We start from the raw sequence: 22,325 nt of genomic DNA on the forward strand, positions 1-22,325 counted from the left end.
AAATGCTGTGATGAACCTGGTGACAGATCACAAGTTGAAGTCAACGAGGCGTACAATTCACATACAGAATGTATTGCATATTGTATTTGCGGGCTGAATTTCGTTAACTATTGAAAATATTGAAAGATCATATTTAGATCGTATACAACTGCATTCGTCTAGCTTCCTCTAATCTCTGACCACCGTCAGTCGATTGGAAGTCCCTTGCTTTCATGCCATCTTTTCAGGAGTGTGTTACTGGGCATACCGAAAGGATCTAAAACTTTCCTAGCGGCCTCAACCCCAGCAACAGGAAGATTAGAGGGGTCCAGTAGTCCAAGCTGCACAAGAATCCCAGCTTGATCCCAATACCTAAAAAGGGTGAGCCATGTAGCCTACAAGCCAATATCTCAAAGGAATACCCACAGATGTCTAATAGTAGCAGCGTTGAGGATAACGGCACCTTTAGACTCCTCTAAGAGTAACTGAATGCACTCACTCGAAGAAAAGCTTATCGCCTCTGAAGGCAACTATCCCGACCATGGCGATCTCAATGTGTTTCCCTGTCGGAGCTATTCCAGGCAGAAAACTATCGACGGGTCGGCTTCATAAGACGAGAGGGAAAATCCTTTGAAACGTACTAGTCTATTTCCTGAAAAGCAAATTTAGCTTGCTCATAAAATATCAATGAATCGCAACGCACAGATGTGTGGTGGCACTTGAAAATCATCTCATCAACAATCCTGTCACAGCCCACTGAACAAAATTTAGCGAGTCAAGTCCTGAACTGAGCTATGTATACGTCACCAGTCCGGGAGACGGTAATGAGCTCAACGTCTTGCGGTGTTACCTGTCACAGGTCGTGAAAGCCGAAAATGCATAGGGTAATATTACCCCTTACAGTTGTGAAATGATACTAAGAGACGAGCAGGTAAACGCTGAGCTGGAGCATCGTCACGGTGGTCCACTAACCTTATAAAATCTCGCCAGATCGTCATACCCGACACCCCCGGTCATCGTTGCAACATGATTGACGTATGGTGTGGCAACCTGTGTCAACGTATTACTGCCTGTCAATTCATCATTTGGAATGAAGATGAACCATTGTAGTCATCGTCTCTGTTGATAGAATGAATTTAGCCCCCCTGGTTTTGAATGCGATGGTGATGATATATTGACGTACTAGGTGCATTTCTTTCGACGAATTCCTGCCAAAAAAACGTGTAAGTGACTTCTTTAGCGCCATATTATTCATGTACATAATAAGTGTGCTTCTCCCAAAGCCTCTCAAGGTTGAAATGAGGGCCAAGATGTGCCTTCAACAACTCAAGGGTCCGGGTAAGCGATAGACTAGAGGCCGAGCGAAGATATGGGTCGACCGATTGTGTGTTGTTAACATTCACACAGACGGGGGGTTGTATCGAGAAGGGAAACGGTGGGGATTTTGACACCAGAGGGTATGAATACACCCGCACCGGTAATTGAGAGTGAGTCGGGAGAGAATAACCAAGATTAGCCGGATCCTCGAAAAGTAATAGAGAGGCATGGAGCACTTCTTGGGAAGAAGCAAGATGAAAAGTGACTCTTAAAATGGACGGCAACTATAAGCTAATACAACAACGCTCAAGGCAATAGTCGACTTACGGGATGTGTCTCCTGTGGCTGTCCCTCATCAAAAAACCATGGGTAACCTCAGCGTCTGGGCAAAAGTGAGTACAAGCCTTCAAATCTGCGAGCGAGAGAGCGAGTTTCGACACAAGGGTCTCTGCATCTTCTGTGGTCAAACCGTATGTCACCAGTCCCCAGTCAGCTCCTAGAGCAATGATTTTGTCATCGACAACTTTCATCGCATCCTTGAAAGAAGAATTGGGGGGAAGAGGGTATGTCAAGTGTACGACATTGTATCCTTCCTGTGCGAACTGGAAAGTGACAGCACCGAATAGCAAGTTGAGACCGAGTTGGCCAAAGAGAATATCTGATAACACACCTGTTGGCACCAACTAGTCTGATCTTGGGGAAGTAGCATCAATAGAGTCGCGGGTTTCACTACGGAAGCCACGGTATTGAAGAATACTTCTGTCTGCGTCATCTTGTGGTTGTGGTGGGGCTTTATCAGGAGGAATGATTATCTTCCTGCGTCTATAAAGGTCTGGCTAGGAAGACTATGCCATTATTGGGCTGGATCAAGGCGGTCAGTCTCCCTTTGGCATCATTGAGACGAATTGAGATAAGCGGCTCCTTCATATTCGACTAAGTACTACCCTCCCTGATCATCAAATTCGTGGTCGACAGATTGTTGAAACGGTAACACGACAGATGCGTAATATATGCAAGTCCAATCCGAATGCAATATCGAGGTAGAGCAATGACAGATAATGAACAGATGAGTCTGACGATTCATAAAGAAATTGGTATGACAGGGTCCCCAATAAGACTAGGACGCCCTCTACTGCGAGCAGATGGTCTCTTGGTAAGTGGGGTACCGTGCGATACGGTGTTGGGCACATCAGTGTTGATGTGCAAGTCATCTATTCCATCGGATGGTGGTGTGGATGGGTAGGTCTCTTCGTACTCTTCTTCATGCACGGGCAGTTGGAATGTCTGTGGTTTAGTCCTGAACCTGTCGACCCACTGCAGTGTTTCAAAGTCGACATTTCGTACCCTTCTACTGCGACATCTCCACTTCATTGGCCCTCCATCGAGAGTGCTTGCTTGGCTAGTGTTCCGAGCGTGGGCTACGGTTCGCCCACCTGCTCGTTCACCATATCCGCTGACCACTCGTTTTTCGGGTGTTGCAGAAAGCACACGAGGGTCTGACGGAAGGAAAAGGGGCAGCATATGGCGAGAATCTAGAAGCTCCCCTAGAACTTGAGGTGCCTTGGCTGGTTCCCATTCCGATTGTGAGTGCGAACGATTGAACAAGTCGTCGATGCCATGCTGGGCAGCAAATGTTTCTGAAGATGCGTTGAGGCTTGCATTAGCTTCGTTCGCCATGCTATCTTCTAGCTCACGTTCCCGCTCACGCTCGCCCATCTGGTGCGTGCGTTAGTTTCGCTTAGCAAAGATACCAGCCAGGGCAATACCTCCTTGCGCAGGGCCTCAACACCCATTTTAACACGATGACGTTCCCAGTCCTTTTGAAGCTGCGTCAAATACTGAATACACTCGTCTGTCATCCTCCCCTCATTAACTTCATATTTGTAATCTCGCACAGCACGTCGCATCTGGTTTGAGCGGTAAGCATAAAATCGTGATGTCTAAAAATGACTTGCTTGTAACGGGTTAATGCTCTTCATTGTCTGTATCGTAGCCACCAGATTAGAAAAATCCGTAATCGATGACAGGCACTGTGATCGCGACATTAAGCGGGCGACAACATAAATTCGAGTATTGAGACCTCACCTGAAGCCAATTCAGCAAGTCCCGTACAGGTGAAAGATGGGATGCGATTCCACGAGGTAAACCCATATCTTCTATCCACTCTTCCAGCACAACCAGATTCATGTCGATCTGTACCGCTTTAGACCTATGCTCGGTATGTGTGAGCACTGGTAGACTGCGTTTGCAACAAATACATACCGGCAGAGATACTTTTTCCTGGTCAGAATTCGATTGAATATTTCACCTAACGTCCCGAGTCAACTATAAGTGGAAAAGAATGGAAAACTACACTCACACGAAGTCCAGTACATCACTTGAGACCAGAATTGAATCATTAGCACAGGATTAACGTCCGAAAGGGTTAAAAGTGTATGTAGCGCCGTCAAGAACGAAGTCATGTCCCGCAATCCTGTAGTTTGCGGGACGTCAGAGTGCGTGTTGAACGCTGTCGAAGGTGTTTTTGCGCGTGAAAGGGTTTGTCTCAACGATGACAATCCTTTAGCTGTGACAGGCGCGGGGCCGAGTAACATAGGGGACGGAGATGGTGGACGACTCGGTAGAAAAGGAGGTGAGGATGGTGTGCTATTCTTGGGTGTTCCATGATTTGGAGTGTTTGTCGTACTCTTTTTCTTGGCGCTAAACGGCCTCAAGAATGACCACTCTGATTCGAACTGCACGGATTCAAATCCCGATGCCACGAGCGAACCGTCCAGTATCGCTGCATCCAGTAATTGATCTATCCTACGCTCCGCGTAACGAATGATGAATACTTCAGACGATGTCAGGAATAAAAATACAACCGAACGAAACCGAATGAAACTTACCAAACACAGAGTTGATCACTTGCTCGAGGAGCTCAAATGAGCCCAGCATTTCACAACACTCATTAATAGCGTTGTCGCATTGCATGAGGTGCAACCATATGGTGGCGTTGTATAAGCAAAATACAAGACAAGTGATATCTTCTGAACGGCTCTGAGTGACTGGATTAGTGGTGAGAGCATAAAAGTAACAAGCATGCACACAAAGAACTTCTCTTCGATTGCATCTGTCGCTCCTAGTACAAGATCTTCAAGCCAGGTTTGATCGCATGTTAAGCATGCAAAACGCGCCATAAGGTATAAAGTAATGGCAGGTTGAGAATTCCGAACAGAAGTATGGGAGGTCGTGATGACTGCATCGAAAATATGTGAAAGCTCCTGTGGAGACCATGCGAGCATAGATGTAAAGTCTAGTTTTGGAGTCTCCATGACAAGATAAGACAACCGCAAGTGTAATTTCAAGGAGGATATGCAACTCACATACAGTTCTTCGTCGAGTTGATCATCATCGCCATCAGAATCATCTGATAACAAGCCTTCATCTTCCTCACGGGAACCCCACCATTGATTCTGTAGACCAAGCACTTTTGAGATATTCTCGCGTACGCTTTTCTGTCTTCCTTTACGTTTAAGCTGCTCGTCCAATGCTCTCCGCTTCTTTTCCATCCTGCCTCCCATCCACCCTTGGCTCCGCATTGCTTCTTCCAGTAACAACGCAATGTCATCACGTCCTGGCAGAACAGTGTGAGCAGTCACTATATCGAGCGGTGTCAGCCGTCGGCGTGTTTCTGCGAAAGGAGAGCATCCATGCGTCATCAGATGGGAGACCAGAGTAGGGGGACAAAGAACTGCAGCGTGATGAAGGGCAGTCCAGCCAGCTAATAGCGAAATGTCAACAACTGGGTGGGATGGAAGCGATGTACTCACCTTTATCTGCAGAGGTGGCGTCAGCTCCCTGTGCAATCAGCAGCCGGACACACTCTTCACGTTCGACATCTCTCTCCGATTCAGACCCGAAACCTAGGATTGCAAGACTGATCAAGCTAAGCCCATCTTCGTCGCGTGTACTGAGGTCGACATAAGGTTGTGATTGATGGTCAGACAAAAGATACTGGAGAAGAGATAGATCCCCAAATACGCATGCTCGTGACAGTGAATGAGATACCAGTTCAGATTTCTGGGAGGGTGCTAAGCCCGAATCGGGTGACAGCAAGTGGGATATTAGATTTGAACTTGGATACAAAGGATGAAGATCAGGCTCCGGGGAGAAATCCAGTGGTCCAAGCGATACAGGAATCATCGTTATGATAAAACGTTGGGATTAATGTTGGGTCGCTGATGACAGCAAGGCAGCTGTTGCCGGTAACCGCGTCGACTACCAGACGGGACCTATCTTCTCCTTGTAAAGACCGCGATTAGGCGAGACAGAGATTTCCGCGACAATCGCCTGTACAAAGAATGATCTGTAGGACCTCGAGCTCGATGCTTGCGAGAATGGTGTTAGACTAAAATTTTAAGCATGCTCGTGTAGTTCAGTGCTAGCATGTGAGCAAAGTGACTAGTTGTCCAAATTAAAATTAGACTTATTTCAAATCCACCTTAGTTCAACCACATCATGCCCGCTAAACGGCCAAGGCTATCAGAAGATAGCGATGTTGACGCGTCTGGTGCAGACCACGAACAGAGTGACAATGATCTCGATGCTGCACAGCAGTCCACGACCTCTGCTTCTTCATCAGAAGACGACGATTCTCCGGACACGGAGGCTGAAATTGCGGATAAAAGAATAACAAAGTCGAAGAAAACATTAAAACGAAAGCGGCGGGCAACAGAGCCCTCACAGTTTGGTGCTACCTTGCAAGGCCTGCTTGACACCATCGCACCGTCAGACCTGCCGCTATCGCTCAAACCTTCTATCGCGCGCCAGAAAAATGGTGCAAAGCTTGAATTGAAGGCCCACAAAGTGATTCAAATAGAAAAGAAGGAAAAGGCGGATAAAGGACATATACGGGATGTTATCGGAGGTTGGGGCGGCGAGAGCGAACGCTCCTTGCGCAAGGTTGCTCAACGAGGAGGTGCGTATATGTTTGCTTGCATTATCCTATCATGCATTGAAAATATCTCAAGTGGTGAAACTCTTTAATACTATTCAACAATCGCAGGCAGCGGCGGGCATCGCCGCCGAACAGTCAAAAGGTTTGCGAGGAACAGGGAAACCTACGCTTCCAGCGCCCCTGTTGGACAAGAAGCCGACAGGAAAACAAAAGGCCAAGCACAAGGACAATATTATCGGGAGAGGAAATCCAGGTTCGTGCCTGAAATGATGTGGCGAACCTGAAGTGACGCTACGATACCCTTTGCAGCGACAATTGGGAAGGACGATTTCTTCGACATGATCAGGTCAGGTGGAATCGTCTCAAAAGTATAGGCGTCTTGCGCCTAGTCTCCCCCACACAGACCGTAGACGACTAGAGTCAACCGTTTCTTCATTGTTTTTGTTACGTTGGCGTTACATCTGCCCAGATGGTTCATCAGGGGCTAGTAGGCTTACTCGTCGTAGCTCGCAGTGGAGGAACTCAGGTTGTATTGACAGCATTGGACAGTGTACGACAGCTGGTAATGTTCGCATTCGAGAGCGACCAATTACTTCGTGCAATATGATACGGTCAACCCCTTTGTGCCACGATTCTTAGTCTCATCTCCGTCTACCTCTAACATCGATGCACCCGCACGTCATTCATATACAAGGAGGACCTTTGGTTCACATCTAAGCGCGATCTTGGGTATGGATTGTATTATTTATGCGACGCAGCACGAGTCTCCACTCGCTAATAATTTAATTCTAAAACAACGCTGCAAGTGGTACAGCAGAAGTTACATGCGGCGTTGAGTCTTACATCTGGTAGTCCTTCCTTGAAACTTGTCATTTCCATTCCGGAGTCCGATCGCTTGAACCTTAGAGAATACTTGCTAATTTTGGTCGGTCATGGCTATACCTGTGGATACTACTCAACGATACACGAACACTACGGTACTAGATAAGTACTATCTTCATGCTCAGCTGCAGGGCCCTTTTTCGAATTCCGGTAGCAAGACGACAATACACGAGTCAAAAAGATGTAAGGACTGCAATCTAAATTCAACCGCGTATTGACCTGCCAAATCAGAACTCAATAGGTTGCACGTTGCCAAACCTGCCCTGAAGTGGTGCAGAGCTTAAATTCGTTTCACCTTCACCCCCGTCACATCCATGGTGTGTATTTTCAAGCTTCATTCCTGCAGCATGTCTCTTACAATTATTGGCCAAACTTTAAACTTCAGCCTCCGAGGACCATAATTCGTAAAGAAGAGTGGGAGCGGCGTCTACGCGAGGTTCAAGTCACGAAAGAGTGAGTGTTTATCCTTGATTTCTTGGCTCAAAAGATGAAAAAATCATCAATGGGAATCTCTCTGAAATTTGAGATGAGAAAAGATATTGCATGTATTATCTGATATATCCCCGTTATACGCTGTATCTTGAGCATTTACTGACATTCTTCCTTGTCAGTGACTTGAACCGACTTATTATGGACTACCTCGTCATCGAGGGATACAAGTCTGCCGCAGAGGAATTCAGTGATGAAGCCAATGTTCCACCACCGGTAGACTTCGAGAGTATCGAAAGTCGCATGGTGATTCGAGAAGCCCTGCAACGGGGAGATATCGAGGAAGCCATTTCCCGCATGAATGACCTGAATCCTGAGGTGGGTCGTGTGTTCTTTTTTCGTGGCCTTATATCAAGGACGTAAGATTAAAACGTTTCATGCACCACTCTCAGACTTTTTCGGAAGTCGGTGATGAGAATTGTAAACCAAAACTTCAGTCTTCAATATGATCCGTCCTTGATCCGTTTCACATGTGAGATGTACGAATTCTTACCTTTTGCATTCTAGATCCTCGATACGAACCCTGCACTGTATTTTCACCTTCAGCAGCAGAAGCTAATCGAGCACATTCGGCATGGGCGTATCACAGAGGCATTGAAATTTGCACAAGACGAACTCGCGCCAAGAGGTGAAGAAAGTCCAGAGTTTCTTGCGGAGCTCGAACGTACGATGGCACTTTTGGCGTTCGACTCTTCATCCTCGGCCCCTCCAGCTATATCCGAACTTCTTTCGCCCGCACAGCGGATGAAAACTGCGGGTGAGGTTAATGCCGCAATTCTCGAAAGTCTTAGTCAGGGAAAAGAGGTTAAGCTAGTGCAGCTTTTGAAGCTTTTGTGCTGGAGTGAGGGGATGTTGGCGGATCGTGCAGATTTTCCCAAGGTTCGTGCCTTGGCATTTGGATTCGATTGGGTTAGTTCAACTCATGGCTCTTAGATTGATCTTCAAGAGGGATTGGTGGCGACGAGCCGAAAAGAAGCAACAGATGATTCCATTATGCGAGAATGAGGGACAGCATGTATAGTATCGAGTGTATCATAGTAGAGGGCGTAACATGGATGAGTTGTAAGCATTTATATCCACTTGAGATTGTTCTTGGCAGGAAGGTCCGTGGAACAAGTAACCGTAAGTACTTGGTAGTAAGTACCACGGTGAGAGTAGTCCGGGCGGATTGTGTTGAGTCAAGGTTATTGGGCTATTTGCTTGCGTACAAAATAATTCAAACGTATGCTCGTCGACACGGCTTGTTGATGTTGGACATTATTTTGTGCGTGTGATACATTGGTCTTCTAAATCTGACTGTGTTTCATGCTAACACATGTCTGCCAGTTGGGAAAGGGTTCTGGTTGCTGCGGCAGCTTCCACCACTTTGGTTGGTTGGTGTTATCGCGAAGTTGCATTCAGTGTCGTGGGTCACGTGACATTAAGGAACGACGACGCGACCCAAAACACCACTGCAAGCAAGACACTACAACAACAGTGATGGGCACAGGTGACCACGATAATCGAATAAGCAACGAGAAGATAGGACAAGACGCGTCGTGGTTTAGCGTTGCCACTCGATCAATAAGCACTTGTTCGAATTCTGTACTCGCAGGCCATCATGATTTATCATTACTAGTGACTAGTCGCGTTATCCCTCTTTCCTCAATCCGTTGTCTACGACTGAGGGTATGTCTCTAGATTGTTTCATCGCATGTTACCTTGATGCTGATCCAGCTACGATAGATTGACCGTTGTCTAATCGTAAACAAGTGAGAAAACTCGACCTTCTAGGCATTGTCACCCCACATAGGCTAGACCCATCGTAGTTCATAGCTACGTCCGTTTTCACGACGAAAGGTTTCGTGAAATTCTGGTCTCACTTCTCAGGTACCTTGCGTTCGATGTGAATCATATTCTTGTTTTCACTAACCGACGCGGCGGATTTCTATCGTATCAATAATCGCTGGCGCAGATCACAGCCAAAACCACTACCCCCCCCCCCCCCCCCCAACTGGCGAAAAACCTATTCTTTGTGCTAGGATTAAGCATAATGCCCCATAATGCACGCTAAGACATTTCATCCAGACTCGCATAGAGTCCTCGACTGAGGCAAAAGGTATGCGAAACGAACGCGGGAGAAACACGTAGACAACGAGACTACAGAGATGGTGAGTACGTCGAGTAACGAAGTTGTAAATCTAATGAGTACTAGCGTCATAGCGCGAGGCTAGGTCTAGCACTTTGCCCTGTACTCAGACGTCATTCTGTCAATTCATGTTCGAGCAAGTACCTCAGTCCCGTCATCACACATGCTGTAAATCCTGTGATGGATTCCACTCTGCGTACCGTGGTGGCATCGCACTAGTAAGCAACCAATTGAAAGCCAATGGTATCTCACTCAAAGTCCCACTGAAGACATTTGTGATAGTCGACTGATTCTGTTCATTTATAGGCTCTCGTCATTTGATCGAGACGCTAAATCACCGAGGTCTCAAATGCATATATAAGGATACCCCCGCGGTAGGGTATAAAGGCACACGATAGTATTGATGCGTGGCACAATATAGTATGTCGAATGGTCAGCGGAGTACCGAGGTGAGTCATGGTCTGTCATGGTTCCCAAAGGACATTGCATCGAGGCTTGAAGCAGGGTACAAAACCGAGCGTCGCTCGCTTGGTGAATATATCTCGGCTGGTACAGCATTTTCGCACGGGGCATCGTTTTTTACATACAGGTTCAACCTTTACCTCCAAAATCATTCATTCGAAGAAAATGATGTTTGGATTTGAAGCGACTCATAAATTTAGTGTCGCTCGCTTTGCCGAATACATTTTCATCCATTGTCTATCGTATTGAGGTGAGGTTGCAAGTTGTTGACATTATTGTCTCGTGTTCAGATATGGAAACGACTCATCGATCGCTTTGTCGAACACATTTTCGTCGTCTGTCGCGCTGAGGTTGTAAGTTGCTACATTTCCGAGGAGTCTTCACTTCAAGCCCGTCTTTTCGTGGTCGTAAGTAGCTTTTTGTCGGAAAATGAGGAACTTTTTTTTTTCGAGTCCTCCATGAAACAACATAGCAGATTATGTAGTAAAACCCGTTTCGGTTCACTGATCATTTGATATTGTTCCTAGGATTACGGGTCCATGGAATAACCGGCGTAACTGATGATCTAACTCGGTTTAGCCACGGTGAGGGTAACCCGGGTTGCGAGCTGGAAGAACAACGGAAAGAACAAGGAGGTATTACTTACCATAAGGTACCATAACTATGCATGGCGGCCATGAGGATGTTGACGGCATCATATATATATGGTGGATTTGATTTTTTGTCTTCCCCCATTGGGGCTTAAGTAAGCTTACGGTTGGATGCCACTTTCCAGCGCCAACGGACAAGTTTGACCACCTTACGACGAACTATCTTCCTTCTTACACATAATACTCGTCGTCCGAGTATAAGTACTCTTTATAAAGTATTCTTAGGATATATAAAAAGCCAGCAAGGTATAACATATCCCAACTCTTCACCGTTCATCATCATCGTAGTAATCATGGCTTACAAGCAGATCAGGAAACCGTCGGGGAGAGCTGTTAATGCCCTCCTACTCTATGTCAGAGGATACTAGGTCGTCGAGCGCACCTAGACCTCGTCGTGTCCTTGTTCTATCAAATCCAGATCCAGGCGATTCTAGCAGTAGTGAGGATGAACGTCCTCGTTACCCTCATCATCCACAGGATTCTAACCCTTCCTTGAATCAACATCCAACATCAATATTTCCAACTCCACCATCTCGTCCTCCAAGACGGCCGGCTCCCCCCTTGACAACGAACGATCTGCCAAACCACTATCCTCCATCCCGTTCAAATCCCAATCTATCCTCACCTTCGAGTCAGAGCTCAAATGCAGTCGAATCAACTCCTCCACCAAGCACTCCTGGTCAAACAGCACACTCAGATTTGAGTCATTCAGTCATTACCATTGATGATGGCACAGCACTCGTTGAACGAACCGAGACCGCTCAACCTCCTACTCGTCTCCAGAAGATCGCCGATGTCCTTCACTTCCGCCATCGCAGACCTTCACATCGACATTTGGGTTCTGATGTTTCTCTCCATGTGAGCTAATTCATTTATTTGTTTTTCCTCTGACCGTTATCTCATATCCATGCTTCAGTCTCCATCACCTTCTTCTTCATCGCCGACTGTACCACCTCCGCCTGCATGGGTTATCATGGTAACCTACGACTGCCATGCCTATACAGCTGTAGACATCACACATGCAAACAGCGCAGCTTTCATCTGGGAGCGCATTTTTGCTGAAGTGCGCCGATTCTTCCCATTCCATTTCAATCCTGACCAAGTGCCGCCGCAGCTCAAAGTACCTCATGAAGATCAGAGTGGACAACTTTCCATCTATCGCACTCAAATCGGCAAAGTCGCAATCGGCGAACCACTGTCAGACGATAACCTAATTCGGCTGGTTCGTGATCGAGGTGACAGTGAGGGGAGCTTGAAGTTCCTGGTTTGTCCTTCTCAAGCAAGGGTTCAGGACCCTTCGCTCCTGAGTTCCCCAGTCAAATCCGTCCCCCCGCCTCCCGTGCCAGTATTCAGTCCCTTAGTCCCAAGGCCACGGGCAACCAAGTCTTCTCAGCAGGAGAGTGTATCCTCTGACGATCTAACCCCGGACGCAGGCTATGAGCCGTCTGTGATATCTGATGATATCGATGATTCAGATAACAGGAGTACGATGAGGCCACCTCCTCACCCTAATTCATCCGCCACCACGTTGTCGTCACCACCCCACAGTGCACGATATGAAGACCGTCAACCTTCTCCCGCATCCGCAAAAACACCGCAATCGGCAAGCGTCGATCGCCATCGTTACGATTCGCCTCATGGACAGAGTCTTCCATCTTCTCAATCTACCCCCATTCTTGAGAATTACCTCAATAAACGCCACCCGCGGAGAGGATCAGATGCAGAGACAGTTGAACAAGCTTTTCGCGACCTTGAACGTGCAGCGGAGCTAGCTGATGCGGAATGGACAAAACCACAGGATAAGGGCATCATTCGGGCGCGGGCTGTAAAACATCGACCCGAAAGATTGACAACTTCCGACGATCATGCAGGACTCGCAGCCGCCCGTGACAGCGAGCTGGGATCTGTGGTGAGAAAGCCTTCTCCACCTTCGTCGTCGGGAATGGCGCGTTCGCCCTCGACCAAGAGGCGACCGTCACACGCTGAGTATTCCCCTCGCCCATCTCAGACCAAGAAGGGGGGAGGAGGCAAGCCGGTTCCCCCACACTATATATCCGCTCATAAGCCGACCGATTCTTCGACTGCTATAAGGACAGTCAATAAAGCGAAGAGCTCAGAGTTTCTCAAGAATCCTCTGCCACCCATGCTTCGCACTTCACCGAGCCGACCCCATCTTCCTACTCCGTCCGGTTCGGGCACCAATTCTTATCCAAGACCCCTAGATTTGGGACCCAGACCCAGACCACTTCCTCAAAGCAGGCCCGATATTGTCAATGTGGATACTACCACATATACTCGCGCTCAGCAACCATCAGGGAGCGGCACTCTTGGTTATCTGTCACCCACTCAGGAACCATACCCGCGCCCACATTCTGCCTCGCCCTCCCAGCAGCGGTACCCTACCAATGACATACATCGCGACCGTGATGAATTTAGGCCCACTCACCAAGCTCAGTCCAGCAGTGGCTCTTCAAGGTTTGGTGATGTTCCTCTGAGAGAGGATGGCTATGGGATCACCCTTCCGTCGTCCCTAAGACCTGGTCCTTATGCTGGTTCTCCGGCTCGCACCAATCCTCCATCTGAAACTCCCCCACGTAGCCCCGTTACTTCTCGGCCGAGTACATCGAATAATACATGCGGACTTACCTTTACTTCCACTGGGACGATGGTGCCTTCGACTTTCAAGAACGATTCTGGTGCTGGCAGCCAGGAGAGCACAGCCACAGAGTCCACTTTACGTCCGGATGAAAAGGACAAGCTGGTATGGGATATCAGAGCCTCCATACTATCAGATTCCTCGGATGATGGAGTTGGCACTAATGAAACTTACGGGACCGCTTCTTCTGATCTGTGGTCACGCAAACCCACATCAGAAAACAATGACAGCTCTAGGACTCCCGTTACTGGTACCAAGCAGAATCCTAATCCTTCACGTCCCGCTCTTCACGTCACAACCCCAAGCTCTGGACCTGGCAATATGACGCGCGGTGTTCCGGCCAATTTCCCAGCACCCCCCACTTTCATGCCTCTGCTACGCCCTCCTCGGCCGCGTACGCCGAAGACTAGGCACAAAAGCACCACGTTCGAGGAGTCCACCTGGGCGCATCGTCCTCCTCCAGAGGATGTCTACGATCGGCTCGAAGAGTTCTTCCCGGAGCATGATCTCGACAAACCCGTCATTGAAGCTAATTCTGGTGGAACATCGCCCACTGCCATAGACTATAACTACGGGATTCCAAACATCGTTGATAGAGACAAGGCGCTAGTGCGACCGAAGAAGTCCATTCGTATTGTTGCGGAAGAGCACAAGAAGCGGATAGATCGTTTCTCTAGGGCTGATCCATTAGGTGACAATAGCATCTGGCGGAAAAGGAGCACGAAGTTATGGGGCAGTCGTATTGAGGAAGTCGATACCTCGTCACAGACGTTGGCAAACTACAGCAAGACGCTCCCAGACTCCCCGGCGGGTGGTCCCAGACGTAAGTTTTCTGCTTTTCTTTACCTTGCTGAGCTAAACCGTACTTCAGCGATATTTAAATGGGTCCGTGGTGAACTCATCGGCAAAGGAACGTATGGTCGTGTATATCTTGCCCTTAATGCCACTACGGGCGAGATGATTGCTGTCAAGCAAGTTGAAATCCCCGTAACCGCCAGTGACAGAAAAGACAACCGTCAAATGAGTTTCGTACAGGCACTCAAAATGGAGAGCGAGACATTGAAGGATCTCGACCATCCTCACATCGTGCAGTACCTTGGATTCGAAGAGACACCGACGTTCTTGAGCATGTAAGTGCCGCGGAAACCATCTTCGATAATACACTCATTTGTGTGTTCAGTTTCTTAGAATACGTGCCCGGAGGCTCGGTCGGAAGCTGTCTGCGAGACCATGGCAAATTCGACGAGGAAGTTACAAAATCGTTCACTGGACAGATTCTTGAGGGTCTGGAATATCTACATTCCAAGAACATCATACACCGAGTAAGCTTCATCTACGATTGTTTCTTCGTACCTCATTGTCTTGCGTAGGATTTGAAGGCAGACAACATATTGGTGGAGAAAACAGGGATTTGCAAGATCTCTGACTTTGGAATTTCGAAACGCACAGACGATCTTAATGGAATGGCTTCTACGGCAATGCAAGGCACAGTTTTCTGGATGGCACCGGAGGTCATACATCCCCAGAAAAAAGGCTATAACTCCAAAATCGACATTTGGAGCGTTGGCTGCGTCGTCCTCGAGATGTGGGCAGGGAAGCGGCCATGGAGTGATGATGAAGCTATAACGGTCATGTTCAAGGTCCGTTTCATCGTATATTGTGCAAAGTGCGGTGCGCTCATGACTTTGCCACAGGTATACCAGAATAAGCAACCCCCGCCCATACCTTCCGATGTAGTCCTGTCCGAACTTGCAAAAGACTTCAAGGACAGATGTTTCGCAATGCAAGTGTTGTGATTTACTGTCTTGTCTGTTGTGCTCACGGACGATGCTTAGTGATCCGGATGAACGCTCGAGCGCTGCGGACCTTCAGCTACACCCATACCTGGAACTTCCAGAGGGCTGGATATTCAATGATTTTAAGTAGGACCTCATTTGAACATTATTTTTCAACATCATTTCCTATATCACCATTTCTTATCGCATTTACTCTCATTTGTCCCAATCGCGCATCTTTCTTTGTTGTTTCGCATGCTGTTTCATAATGACCATTATAATTTTTTTGTACTTGTGGAGGGTGTGCTCATACATAATTACTTCACGTATCTGAGTTGACTTGAACTGTGTGATTAGAGTTTGATGCCCTCATAAACGACAAGTGTTCCTGGCCTTGACCTGATTTCCGCAGTATTTAGAATTCGAGATTTTGATTCAAACCCGGAGTGTCGTCTCACACCTCGTCGTAATCTAGAAGTGCTTTACAAACCGTAGACTGTACAAAAGGCACATGTAATAAGCGACGCTTACAAGATAGTCACGGAATTAGATTCTTAGAAGGCTCGTTTAGGTGTTTTGAAAATGTTTCAAATTGAACAACCAGGGTACCCCCTTCTAGATATCACTTCAGAAAATGTACATGCGAACTTGTAAAACACCGATGTTCGACGGCAGCACGAGGACATTCTAAACACTGCCGGAAGTTATCCATTTCCGAGTTGCGGAACGCTGCATGATCAGAAATGGAACAGCCGAAGTGACGGAACGTTGGCTCAAATACATTTTCAGCGTTTTGGTGACACGACCTGTGAACACTGAAAATATGGCACCAATGTGTCGGGCTCGAGAAAACACCGAAACTTGCTGCTAGTCTTCTAGTGCCTGTGTGTGTGCTAGATCGACGCACGGTAATGCCCCAGTTTTCTTCATCGATTGTGACCAGAAAACGACTATGGGGTGTCCCCTTTCAAGCTTGACAAGGAAATGTGAGGATTTTTTTTAGCGAGACCATGACACCGGCGGAGCACGTTTGGGCCCTGCATCATCATTCTAGGAACCTGGGTCCTGGTCTACGATAGAGTGGACCAACCCTGCTGTGAAAACAATATATAAGCTCAAGGTAAGCTTTCAAGCTGACTTCTATGGAATGCACATGCGCGACGTAATCTGAATTCAATTATGAATTGTTAGAAATGCTGAACTTTCTGGAATAGTTCAACGAACATCCCACTAACCGGAGGGCTGGCTCAAGAAGTGTGCGAGCGAAATTCAAGGAGATCTTGGAGCTCAGCGAAGCGATATTTATCGCACTGACGAGGCGGTTATATGGAGCATTTGTCACTATTTGGTTGAAATAATATATTGTTCAAGGCAGAAGACTGCAAGTGCTAGCTGAGTGCCAGTCTTCCAAAGCTTGCCTTGCAAGTAAGTCAGAAAAAATGGCTCACAGCGTCGCAATGTGATACTCTTCCTCTGCTCTTTCCCAGGTTAGCGTCACACCGTGATGCATGCAATCCCGAATTTCTGCTGCATGCTGTGCCAAAGGCTGCGCTTTTGCGCCTAGAGTTCAAGGGGCGCGTCCTTCAGGTGCAGCGCTCTGCCATGATGTCCCCGGGATCCCGAAGGACTGCTCTCTAGGAGGCTGGATATGGATATGAGCATATACGAATAAAAGGGCGGCGGTGTGCATTAGGGTTACTTTTGAGCTCATCATTGTCCGGGTGCGCGTACAAGGTGGAGGCGGTGGTAAGGAGTGTATGCCTGTAGAATCGGCGTTGTCGAAAATTGTTTGGAATTTCAAGTAAAAAATTGATTGTTCGGTACACAAGTCGAGCCTCGCTTAGCAACTTGTTTTCGACTACACCGTTCAATCTTGGGCTTGTATCGAATCCTGCCCCTACATAATGGCATCCTCCAAGGTATGTTTCTTCTCTTCTGACTGGAACCAAGACTGGCCATATATCATTTGCCTTCTATAATGCCGAGCACTTGAGAGTACTCGATAAAGCTCGATGCGCTGTGGGGACTGGAACAAATCCTTGCCCTTGGCCCACATTCCGAATAACCTGAAGCAAATTGCAACTGACGAGGACGAGCTACCCACGCTATTCGACCTCAATGAGTCCGAGAAATACCTCAAGTTAACAAGGACAGGCGATCTATTGATACTCAGAAACAGCTTCTCAAGCTGATTGTTGTCGTCTAAAGAGTCGCTCTCAGAGGGTCGACAATGCACTTATTATCCCATATGCAGATTATCTCATTCAAGTTGCCACCTGATGCGATCTTGCAGTGGCCGTATGAAAGAGTAAGTATACACTCCGCCTTCCTCCGTCTTGATTTGGCGCGCCTGAGTTTCGGGCTCTCTGCGTTTTGAATGAGCATTCTTCTACCGTTTAATCCATGGAGACTGGCATGAGGGAGACCATACTGTCCTGCCATGGCCGATCCAAACCTTTCCATCATTTCTCAATCAGTCATTCATTGAACGTTTCTCCTCTAGCATGCTTGCTGTCTGCTGACAGCATCAGTCCCAATATACTTCCACCCGTACTTTCCACGGTTCACCAATAACAGGCCCTGTGTTGTAGGTCCAATTCCGCATCTTGCCACCGCTCACGATGTGTGCGCTACCGTGCAAGGATACGAGAATCCTTATAGAGTTCTCATTTCCCTGGAATCCGTGATTCAGACTTGGTCTTTCGGTTTGCACCAGCAGTGATGCTTCCCTAAGGGTCCAGGTCGGCTTTGCAGATGATTCAGGAGGCACAGCTTGTTACTACAAGGCGCCTGGTGTGTTCATTCGGCTGTGTCGTGGTCAAACAAGTATAGGTGATAGCAGTTTATCAGTACTCGCCAGTTAATCTGCGGTCCGCGGACTCGGAGCAGGCGAGTTTCATGTGGATCGCATGCAAAGCGGTGCTAATCATGGATTGGAGGCTGTGCCAGTCATGGTTCATACCCTATTACGATATTTGCAAACCACGATGGGCCGCTGGTAATACTCTTGATAGTCTAACCCGATGCCTCATAGCGCGCGATGCACAGGCGTACGATCTCGAGATCTCAACCAGGAACGTCTCGAATACGTCCATACAGGCGAGCCCGAGGGAGTGCCCTTCCTCTCGCCGTCGGTTTTAAGTCTCTTGTTCTTACTGTTGCCGAGGAGGTAAGGGCAGGTGTTCCAGTTCGACAATTCAAAAGAAGGAAAATGGGGCTCCAGTCCCACACGTTCAGAGGCGCAATTCTAATTCTTTGACCAATCCTATACAAGGCACCTTCGTGAATGTTGATAGGCGGTAACTGTTATCATTTATTTACTCACTGATGTTCCTAGACCTCCCTAGACTCACAAGTCTCTGCGCTGCAACGTAAACAGTTGGACCGGATCTCGTAGCCACAGACATGGAATGATGTTGTGGGAGGTCTAATTTAAAACGCTATACAGCGTGATGATGTGATATCCGTGTGAGGATGATCGCGTCGGTATGTCGGCTGGTAGATTCAGTGTAGGCTGCCTGATTTCAACACTTTTTTGCATCGCTTCCTAATCACTCAGCTCCATGGAAACGTGTTTCGCCAGATGTCCGCGCTCTTCTCCTTCATTACCACCATGGGTGCCATGGATCCTGGTATCGATCACCTGCCCTGGTGTCTGCTGTGCAAAGATGCTTAATTTCAGGGAACTCAGGGGTAGCTTGGGCTCGCAGCCAAGCAGCGTTCTCGGCACGATGAATAAGGCAGCTAGGAGGCTCGTAGCCTTCGTTATGCTGATCGGACGATTTGGAAGGCGGAGGGTCCGCGATCAAGGGGCGTCCATCTTTCCACAATGAGCCATTCCTAGTTTAAAGGCAAAAAGGCTCCGTATGCACAGGTTGGCAATCTGTAGCTCGATGGCGATCTTCTTCGGCAACCATGTAGCGTCGGCCAGCGGGAACGGCGGACTGATGGAGGCATACCTCACATCGGGGCATTTGCGAATTGGGAGATGTGAAAGGACACTGGGGGTCCTGAAGTAATGTCCTGCACAGAGTTATCTCTTAATAGGACAAAAATTGTATTTAAAAAAAACGTAACTCGTCATGCACCAAGATGAGATACCGCGCCTTGATACCATATTGTCAGACCAGATAGTCCATTGCGATAATGGGAAGGTGCGACTCAGTTTATGCGTAATGTCATGTAATCCGTATCAAATTTTGCCGGAAGAAGTCCTTTGGCAGGGCAGTTGTGATTCCATATCCGAGAACTAGAGTTCGTAGTTGATCAGAAAGCACGAGCTCTTCGTTTAAAGCAACATACTGGAATTCGACTGTAGAAGGAGGACTGCATGACGCACCCCAGAACGATAGATTCAACACCTTTGCTTGGTCACGAGAGTTGCACAGGATGCTCGCTCTCTTTGAATGAAGATCTGTTCCTGTGACTTTGGTGCTTTCAAGGGTTATCCATCCAAGAGCCGTAGCACCGTGTGCATCGCCCATACAGCTCGGAATCTACAGCTCTTCTCAGTCCACATCCGCGTTAAAGATGACATACCCCTTGGGTGCGCGCACCACGGCCTTGAGCCCTGAGCCAACGCGGTTTTGCTCCGCGTTGCTCGCCGTGAGCCACATTCTCTCGTAGCACGGCACATCACAGTGCCCATTGTAATCACCCGAAGAAAGATGATACCTCATTTCCGGGGTTCGTCCGAAGATTCAGGTAGTTCGAACGGTAGATCTAACGCTCCCCGCTCCCAGATCATCTGGTTTAATATGCGATCACATGCGCTGATCACTGCGCGTTCTTAATGCATCATTCGCCGTAGCTAGGGTTCAAGAGCGTCACATCCTGCCAGTGTGCACATTTCATGAACGTTTTACCAAGCGGACTACCCACGTTCGCCTTTTTTGTAGAAGACAAAGCTCCCTTCAAGCACATGTTTTGTAGGGTGTCATCCGTTGGATCATAAGAATCAAGCTTCAAAAATCGGGTAGGAAAATCGGCGTCCTCCGGATCACAAAAGGTCCAGCCGCGTTCCCGGGAGTAGAAAAGCGGCCAGCCTTGCCAGGACAAATGAAGGAGGATGGGGGCAATGCGATTCCGTACTGTCTTCCTTGAGCTTTGCAAAATCCTGGTACCTCTTCAACCAAAATGCCTTTGATTTGGGCTCCTTAGGAGTGGGCTTCTTGCGTCGGAGGAAAGAATCGGGAACAGTCGACGAGCACGCCGCCGTAGACTCAAGCTGTAAAAGGAAGAAGTCAACAGAAGTTCGGTACATCGACATCGAGACACCCCTGTTGAGTGGCCACAACACCCCTGCTATGGGTGTCCAATCGAGTTGAGAAAGCCAAGGATCATCCTTCCAAGACTGGTCCTTCATCCTGTCATCGGCCTGCTCCGCGAGTTCGACAAGGCGCCTTTTCAGTGCAGCTTTCGTAGCAGACTTTGCGAGGTTGAGGAGATGATGAAGGGGAGACGACAATGAGCGCACTTTCTACTTGGAAAAGAGACATTCTTGAGGGACAGCAAGCGAAAGACGCACAATTGGAACCAATAAGAGTAGATACGACAAATATAGTGAGGGGATGATAGATATACCTGAATGAGGCCCTACTTGAAATTGTTAAATACCGAGCCCTCTGGAAGCCCCAAGTATGGATGTTGCTAAAGTTCTGTAGCTTGCGCGTTCTTCCAGATCCCTTAGCATTATCCATGAGCACAGCAAACAAGATGGCAAGTGACAAACTTGCATTGCGAAACATCTGTGCTTGAATTCTTTTCCAAGATCAGACAGCACCACATAGGAAGGTATGGGCAAGGGTTGCTTCTGGTATACCTGCAGCAAAATCATGAGTGACCGCAGGTACTAAGCAGCGCATACGAAGAAACGAACCTTGAACATGACCATTATAGCTTCATCATCACTCCACAGCCGCTGTCCTGTCCACATCTCGAGGACGACGTAGCTCACGCTCCAAAGGTCGATTTTGTAGTTATAGCCTTCTTTCTGGGGATGTGTGGCCTCTGGCGCCATCCAAAAAACCACGCCCTGCGTCGCATGTGACGCATTTAGTAGTTACATCGAGATCGTCGAAACTCCGAAGTCAGAGATCTAGCAAATCCCCGTCTTCTCCACCATGTTGTCTGCTTTTAAAAAACAATGAGCTAGGAAAAAACAATCACAGATGGAGCTTACTCGGTGTCTGATGTTCATTGAATGGAGATATTCCAAATCTGTCTGGTGAACGATTTCGTAACTTCCTCGCCGGCTTTGCCATGGTCTCGCAGACAGCTTCCGATCGAGCCTCCGGGCACGTATTCTAAAAAACTGGAAATCCAAATGAGTATGCCTGCCAAAGATGACAATAGCATGGGCTCACATTCTCAGGAATGTCTTTGTCTCCTCAAACCCAAGGTACTGCACGATGTGAGGATGGTCGCAATCTTTCAATATCTCAATCTCTGTTTTGGGTCTTTGTCGGCTGTCATTTCTGTCACTAGTACTGGCAGTTATGGGGGTTTCAACTTGTTTGACAGCGATCATCTAGCCTGTGGCGGCATTGAGAGCGAGATACATATGACCATAAGCTCCTTTGGCGATGAGCTCACCACAGACCCATTTAAGTACTAAAAAACAACTTAGCTTTAAGCTAACGTCAAAAAGTAAGCCAGAAAACTTACTCCTGCCAGGACGACCTGTCTAGAAGTCAAGGTTCGCTTCCGTCTGCATCGAGGCATCGACTTCCTCGTACGATTGCCCCACACATTCGTGTCCACCTTCCGCCAGATGATCGTGCCGGCTGATGGGTCACCGGAAACGCGATCTATCTGCTTCTTATGTTGCTCCGCAACATAACGAACGGACTTCTGTGGTTTTACTAGGGCTTTGTCTATCATAATCAAATATTTGGGAGGGCGTAGTTGAGACGTATGATTGGACGGTGCTGAGGGTTTGGCAGGACACCATGCATCATCCTACTACCATGGCCAGAGCTCGGAGTCATGGGATTTAGAGGAAGACGTGAAGGACCAGCTTGAAGCTTCGTGGCACTGAGATGCCAGT

General features: G+C 47.9%; 7 protein-coding genes across 7 annotated transcripts; 3 read left to right on the forward strand and 4 right to left on the reverse strand.

Moving 5' to 3' along the window:
* Nucleotides 1–185: 185 nt before the first annotated feature.
* HD556DRAFT_1229116 (NTF2-like protein) lies at nt 186–2,068 on the reverse strand (the record flags this gene model as incomplete). Its single annotated transcript, XM_041297270.1, has 11 exons — nt 186–351; nt 479–568; nt 621–631; nt 683–735; nt 787–829; nt 881–895; nt 952–1,049; nt 1,163–1,187; nt 1,239–1,563; nt 1,624–1,898; nt 1,967–2,068. 11 exons carry the CDS (start codon nt 2,066–2,068, stop codon nt 186–188), a joined length of 1,203 nt encoding a protein of 400 aa, XP_041165168.1.
* Nucleotides 2,069–2,195: 127 nt separating this feature from the next.
* HD556DRAFT_1339309 (DIL domain-containing protein) lies at nt 2,196–5,775 on the reverse strand. The gene is made up of 10 exons (XM_041302032.1): nt 5,109–5,775; nt 4,662–5,059; nt 4,386–4,604; nt 4,185–4,335; nt 3,656–4,129; nt 3,559–3,604; nt 3,382–3,505; nt 3,252–3,326; nt 3,063–3,203; nt 2,196–3,012 (listed from the first exon to the last, which is right to left on the reverse strand). The coding sequence occupies exons 1-10, from the start codon at nt 5,479–5,481 to the stop codon at nt 2,377–2,379; spliced, it is 2,637 nt and encodes an 878-aa protein (XP_041165169.1). The 5' UTR covers nt 5,482–5,775; the 3' UTR covers nt 2,196–2,376.
* HD556DRAFT_1339312 (Rrp15p-domain-containing protein) lies at nt 5,774–7,072 on the forward strand. Its single transcript, XM_041302033.1, has 3 exons — nt 5,774–6,256; nt 6,309–6,488; nt 6,545–7,072. Exons 1-3 carry the CDS (start codon nt 5,797–5,799, stop codon nt 6,607–6,609), a joined length of 705 nt encoding a protein of 234 aa, XP_041165170.1. The 5' UTR covers nt 5,774–5,796; the 3' UTR covers nt 6,610–7,072.
* Nucleotides 7,073–7,124: 52 nt separating this feature from the next.
* HD556DRAFT_1339316 (lish motif-containing protein) lies at nt 7,125–8,964 on the forward strand. The gene is made up of 6 exons (XM_041302034.1): nt 7,125–7,300; nt 7,349–7,434; nt 7,503–7,570; nt 7,729–7,924; nt 8,114–8,485; nt 8,540–8,964. The coding sequence occupies exons 2-6, from the start codon at nt 7,432–7,434 to the stop codon at nt 8,609–8,611; spliced, it is 711 nt and encodes a 236-aa protein (XP_041165171.1). The 5' UTR covers nt 7,125–7,300; nt 7,349–7,431; the 3' UTR covers nt 8,612–8,964.
* Nucleotides 8,965–11,197: 2,233 nt separating this feature from the next.
* HD556DRAFT_1438709 (MAP kinase) lies at nt 11,198–15,428 on the forward strand (the record flags this gene model as incomplete). The annotated part of the gene is made up of 7 exons (XM_041305863.1): nt 11,198–11,704; nt 11,763–14,325; nt 14,374–14,632; nt 14,683–14,824; nt 14,873–15,142; nt 15,197–15,294; nt 15,338–15,428. 7 exons carry the CDS (start codon nt 11,198–11,200, stop codon nt 15,426–15,428), a joined length of 3,930 nt encoding a protein of 1,309 aa, XP_041165172.1.
* Nucleotides 15,429–19,391: 3,963 nt separating this feature from the next.
* Nucleotides 19,392–19,774, reverse strand: HD556DRAFT_1339368 (uncharacterized protein). The gene is made up of 2 exons (XM_041302035.1): nt 19,617–19,774; nt 19,392–19,526 (listed from the first exon to the last, which is right to left on the reverse strand). Exons 1-2 carry the CDS (start codon nt 19,759–19,761, stop codon nt 19,456–19,458), a joined length of 216 nt encoding a protein of 71 aa, XP_041165173.1. The 5' UTR covers nt 19,762–19,774; the 3' UTR covers nt 19,392–19,455.
* A 947-nt stretch (nt 19,775–20,721) lies between these two features.
* HD556DRAFT_902830 (uncharacterized protein) lies at nt 20,722–21,495 on the reverse strand. The gene is made up of 5 exons (XM_041311990.1): nt 21,459–21,495; nt 21,156–21,406; nt 21,013–21,098; nt 20,861–20,961; nt 20,722–20,776 (listed from the first exon to the last, which is right to left on the reverse strand). The coding sequence occupies exons 2-4, from the start codon at nt 21,294–21,296 to the stop codon at nt 20,886–20,888; spliced, it is 303 nt and encodes a 100-aa protein (XP_041165174.1). The 5' UTR covers nt 21,297–21,406; nt 21,459–21,495; the 3' UTR covers nt 20,722–20,776; nt 20,861–20,885.
* Between the last annotated feature and the right edge of the window lie 830 nt (nt 21,496–22,325).

Source organism: Suillus plorans (assembly GCF_016647745.1).
Source record: "Suillus plorans strain S12 chromosome Unknown HD556scaffold_7, whole genome shotgun sequence".
Classification (NCBI taxonomy): Eukaryota; Fungi; Basidiomycota; class Agaricomycetes; order Boletales; family Suillaceae; genus Suillus; species Suillus plorans.